The sequence below is a fragment of the Tachysurus fulvidraco genome, chromosome 15, assembly GCF_022655615.1.
Source record: "Tachysurus fulvidraco isolate hzauxx_2018 chromosome 15, HZAU_PFXX_2.0, whole genome shotgun sequence".
NCBI classification, from domain to species: Eukaryota; Metazoa; Chordata; class Actinopteri; order Siluriformes; family Bagridae; genus Tachysurus; species Tachysurus fulvidraco.
In genome coordinates, this window is record NC_062532.1 from 18,454,607 (window position 1) to 18,460,074 (window position 5,468).

At 36.4% G+C, this 5,468-nt stretch overlaps 1 protein-coding gene across 2 annotated transcripts; it reads left to right on the forward strand.

The window, feature by feature from the left end:
- Positions 1 to 37: 37 nt before the first annotated feature.
- Positions 38 to 4,038, forward strand: cdk21 (cyclin-dependent kinase 21). Of its 2 annotated transcripts, none has more exons than XM_027161114.2 (8): positions 38 to 183; positions 1,118 to 1,351; positions 1,591 to 1,723; positions 1,926 to 2,093; positions 2,182 to 2,291; positions 2,374 to 2,424; positions 2,529 to 2,661; positions 2,918 to 4,038. In XM_027161114.2, the coding sequence occupies exons 1-8, from the start codon at positions 158 to 160 to the stop codon at positions 2,993 to 2,995; spliced, it is 933 nt and encodes a 310-aa protein (XP_027016915.1). In that variant the 5' UTR covers positions 38 to 157; the 3' UTR covers positions 2,996 to 4,038. The 2 variants fall into 2 exon arrangements, with proteins under 2 accessions (XP_027016915.1, XP_027016916.1); XM_027161115.2 differs by lacking the exon at positions 38 to 183 and adding an exon at positions 406 to 558.
- The last annotated feature ends 1,430 nt before the right edge of the window (positions 4,039 to 5,468 follow it).

A 5,468-nucleotide genomic window follows, 5' to 3' on the forward strand; every position in this document is an offset into this window, starting at 1 on the left:
GTGTATTTTGCAAAGTTAAAGTTCTTCTATGAAACATTTTCATTGCCACATCTCACAGGTCCATGTCTCTGAATCATATAGCTGCATTGCCTTCTGGGCCTTTGTTTAGTGTTTGTACAAATATCTCCACTACTTCTGTGCTGGATTTCTGATTAGTATGATTAACATCACTGGAAATGATAGGTGAGAACAACCTTTTTTTTTAACAATGTCACCTTGTGACGTCATAGCAGCACACAACCTTTTATTTCTCACAGGAACAACCAAAATACAGTCACACATTAGCACACGAATTATATTTGGATATAAATATTACTACATGCAATATGCAAAAAAAAAACCCAATGTCTGTCTGAAAAATTGGTTGCCAGATTGTTTAATTCAGGCTAATATCTTCCCAGCTATCCTTATGTTTTCACTACAGATTTTGTAAGTATTTATGTATATCTGGCAACCCAAGACTGGAGACGTGATAGGAACATTTCTAGCTTTTTATTTATTTATTTATTTATTTAATAGCACACATTTCTCAACATTGTGATTCAAATTAAGCTAAAGGTATGTTTTATTTGTATTTTTTGTGTAAATCAATAATAATTAAGTTGATTGAATTTTTTCCCCAGTCTGATTTGTTGCCATTAAATATACTGACTCAGCAAGTTTCAGTATTTCTTTTCAATATAGTTATTTTTGTATTTTCTTGTAGTTCTATAAGATATAATGAGCATAAGTATAAGCTAGCAAATTTTTAGAATAAACTTAAGTATATACATTCCACCCTTGCTAAAGTTATTAAGATGCAGTATAACTAATTAGCCCGCTGATTCACATGCTCCAGACCACACACTAATACTAAATACTACTGTACTCTGTAGTATTTGTGTCAGAATAACATGTATACGTAATATATGCGTAATATATGCGTACTAAATAGTACGCTAGTGTGCTAGTCTGGGTGTAGCCCTAGCAACCGTCTCTGAGTCACGTGACCATTAGCAAGCTAATAAAGAATTGGCATGCTCTTTATAAAATACATTTTCTCTTTGTTCTCAACACTAATTTCTATATTATATAGAAATTATTATATATATTGTAGTATTTTTTATTTCATTTTCAGAAATATGGATGATTCAAAGTGCGAGAATTCAAATTATGAAATATTAGCGGAAATTGGCCAAGGCGCCTACGGGAAAGTGTACAAAGCGAGGGAGCTCGGTGAGAAACAGCGCCTCGTAGCGGTGAAGAAGCTCAACATCAGCACAGACCCAGACGAAGGCATCCCGCAATTCATGATCCGCGAGGTGGCGCTATTGCGAAAAATAGGCTATTTCAATCACCCAAATGTAGTGAAGTAAGTAAATATTTTTTTCTTTTATAACATTTAAATTATAATAATACTATTCATGAAGAAAACAAAACTTTAGTTTACAACTAATGACCACCACTGGGCACATTGAGACAGCTTTAAATCATATGGTTGCCAGATTGGCATTAATCATACACCATAATATTAATTGTTCGGGTGGTTGCAATGTTGTCGTTGGAACTTTTTCCAGTTAATAAAGTGTCTTAACTCATTTCCTTCTGCAGGTTGTTGGATGTGTCGGCTGGTCTCAGGAAACCAGGTTTGGACCTGATGCTGGTGTTTGAGTACATCGATCAGGATCTGTCCTCTTTCCTCAGCACTGTTCCTGAGGACGGTCTGAGCCGAGACAAAATAAAGGTGAGAATCTCCTTCACCAATGTGTTTGTGTTTTATTTGTCAGAAGTCATATGTGTGTGCATCATGGCTTCATTTCACCCAAATACCACTAAAGCTATTTCTAATTATTTTTGCTCTTCTTAGTTTTATCCTAAGGGTATGAATGGAATGTCATGAAGAATCTCCATTCCTGTTCTTTTCCTCCTGTTGTTTTGTATATTAGGACATAATGCAGCAGCTGCTGAAGGGCCTGGACTTCCTTCACACTAACACTGTCATGCATCGTGACCTGAAGCCCTGTAACGTGTTGCTGAGCAGCCGTGGAGAGGTGAAGATCGCAGACTTCGGCTTGGCGAGGATCTTCAGTAACCGTATCGCCCTGACACCCTGCGTGCGTACATCCTGTATCCTTCATCAGTATTACAGCATACAGCAGTGATGCTGAACACTATAACGTTCGTGTTTACATGTATGTGTAGGTAGTGACTCTGTGGTACAGGGCTCCTGAAGTGTTGCTTCATTCAGACTACATGTCCTCTGTGGATATCTGGAGCGCTGGCTGCATCTTCGCAGAGCTCTTTCTGCTAAAGTGAGTGAACACGGTGACACACAGCGCTCCTTGTTGTGTCGGTCTTGAGTTGATGCATTCTTCCTTTTTTGTTGTTGCACAGACCTTTGTTCCAGGGATACACAGAAGTCCAGCAGCTTCAGAAGATCTTTGAGTCAGTACAGATTTGACTTACATCCAATCAGTGAATTGAGACTAAAATCAATTTCGGTTTTCATTCTGAAGCTTGTCTTTGTGCCCTATCATGTATATTTAAAGGGTGATTGGGTTGCCTGCTAAAGAGGACTGGCCTAAAGAAAGCCCTATCCACTATAATCCAGCCTGGGCTAGACGAGACACCAGCACACAGCTGCTGCCGAGCCTGACCACAGAGGAGAACAACCTGCTTAGTGTGAGTGTTTCCTCATAGCCCTATCTAATATCCATATAATCAACAATGATCAACAATGAATATAACAGGAAAAAAAAATATAACTATTGAACAGGAATATAACTATTGAAGTGAATGAGTGTGTCAGTACATGCACACAGGGACCTGAGATTCATGGCTCCAGACGTACCACCATCCTGATGGATGAATGAATGATTGTAAGAAAAAGAGAGAAGTTGATCAAATTGATGATCTGTTTATTTTCTCCTACATGCAGCAATGTCTGGCCTTCAGTCCATCCCAGCGCATCTCTGCTTATAGAGCTTTAGAACATCCTTTCTTGGCTGGTCCATAACCTTAAAGCACAATGAAGCTGACTTTTATGATGAATGGGCCTGATGGAGGTGAGAGGATTTGCCTTGGAATCCTCCAACACACACATAGCCAGGAAATCAAGTAAGGAATAACACATTTGGGGGTGTGCTCTCATAGCAAAGCAATCAACAACAACGGACATCAGTTGAAACCCTGAAGTTGATTGTTTTCATATAGCAGCATATCCTACAGTGTTTTATTCCTCTTAGACTGCAGCAATAATTATATATGTTCTTATTTATTAACAAACAACACCTCATACCTTCTATCAGTTTAAACTATAAATGTCATAGCTTCTCTTTATAGACCTGTGGAAAATGTGTTTGTTTAATTTGTGTTTGTATTTACGTTTGCGTTAATTCAAAAGAGAAGCGATAAGTACTAATAAGCTGTTATGTAATAGTTGGATATTTGACTCGAGTTTGTATTCAATAGCTGTTTTTCTATGTACGTCGTTCTGACGTGTGTTCCTGGATTTCCAAAATGATTACTGAAATTTAATACAGAATAAAATTCGTAGTTATTGGCACTTTACTTTACGCAGTTTTGTACTGATAATTAATTTTGCATTGTACACAATAAAATGATAAAAATAGAATAAAAAGGAAAATATCATAATAAGGTTATAGCAGAAAGCCAGAGATGTGTACAAACATTAGGCAATCATAAAGGATTGTATTTGTTTTGTGTTATCAGAAGCTCAGGTCATGCTTGCTCAGCTGAAGTGTTTCAGCTAAACTGTAAACAACTTCAGGGCTCATATCTTTTACAAATTTTCAGAGAGCTTTAAACTTTGTATAAGGATGAAACTGATTGTTCAACAGCACAGTTCGGTTTGCAGTTTTTGTTTTCACGTGTTTCCACATGAGGTTTTGTTTCCATGCTGGATTTGACACTGAACTGTTACAGCTGTGTCTGAAAAACAACAACCCCTCTTTATGGTTTTACGGGTTGTCTAGGATTTCAAAAGTGTCTTTGTAGTTACATTGTTCACCCCCAAAGCAATTAAAACAATTAAATGTTTTTCAGAGTATTGCATTTTCTTGCTTTTCTACTTATTATGTTATGCTTTCAGAAAAAAATACACCAGAAAATATTGAGATGTGAGTGAATTGTTTTTAAGCCCAAGTGGCTGTTTATACGAGGCCTGTTATCACAGCAGGACAGCCCATATATATGTATATATGATTGATGAATGAATGACTGGTATGTCTGCTCTGTGTATAAAATGTTTTCTCTAATATGATTGGTGACAAAAATAATCCCCACACGATCAAATCTGTATCATCTTATTAACTTACTATCATTATTAAATATTGTATACAACACAAAATTTTCTCCCTCTTCACCTTTTAGCCATTTACTCCTCTGATAAAGAAACTCTTAAGGCTCTTAAAAGTCCTTCTCACTACTCCTAACACTTTTTGACCTTATGAGCTTTTTTAAGGGTTAAGATGCTTCATGAAGAACTTTAATCTTTACTAGAATCTTCTCTTTAATCTTAAGGGGAAACACCCACATTGTGTCACTATAGGAGAAACTCTTTCACAGAATTTTTATAAATACAGGCTCGGGTGTTTATATATACACCTATGACCAAGGAATATTCACATATATGGTTAGACCTCAAATACATTTCTCTATGAAAAACTTTAAGCCTGAAAATCAAATCAAATCTGAAGCCTGAAATGTCCACAGACTTGACAATAACAAATCAAGGAAAAAGTGACTGGTTGTTATTAAAACAGTGGCTCTTGGTTGTCATGTCTAACAATACTTAGCACTATCAGCCTTAACTTCTGACACACATAAACGTTTCTGAATTGTATAAAATTTAAATTAGCATGTGTTTAATGGTAAGGGGGTGACCTGTGGATGTCACGTGACCAGGTGTTAGCACCTCAGGTAAGTTTTAATGAAGCTAATGGTTGCTACTAAAAGGATGAAAGAAACCTGCTGAGTAATTACCTGGGAAAGTTATGATCTAGTGTTAATACAAAGGCTTCTCTGAGATAAAATCTCAATTTTATACTTAAAAAACAAAATATATAAGTCGAAGGGATTTTCAGCTGTGGGAATTAGCATACAGTTGACCACATTATAATCCATTATAATGGAATTTGTTCTTTAATTAAGTTTTTAATTATGCATGTTATTTTGTTTGTCTTCTGGAAACCTTTGGATAGTGTGTGAGTTACACATACAGTATTTTAAATGCCTGTCTATAGCTCTGTCCCATTCTCAGGGTTTGTTGATCATCTGATAAATAAGTAAATAAAAGGTGAAATCATCAAACGACCCTAAAAAAAAGGTTGATAATGTTTGCTGATCCTATATATAGGATCACAACCTTGACCTCTTCAGATGGAAAGCCGCAAACCCGCATCCACACAGTGGTATTTTTATCATCTCCCTCTTATACACTGGTGTATATTTAACACACCGCTTAAAAG

Coding starts and splice junctions, on each gene's coding strand:
- cdk21 (XM_027161114.2), top strand. CDS start 158: ATGATTAACATCACTGGAAATGATAG. Junction 1,352..1,590: donor AATCACCCAAATGTAGTGAA/GTAAGTAAATAT, acceptor TTCCTTCTGCAG/GTTGTTGGATGTGTCGGCTG. Junction 2,292..2,373: donor GCAGAGCTCTTTCTGCTAAA/GTGAGTGAACAC, acceptor GTTGTTGCACAG/ACCTTTGTTCCAGGGATACA.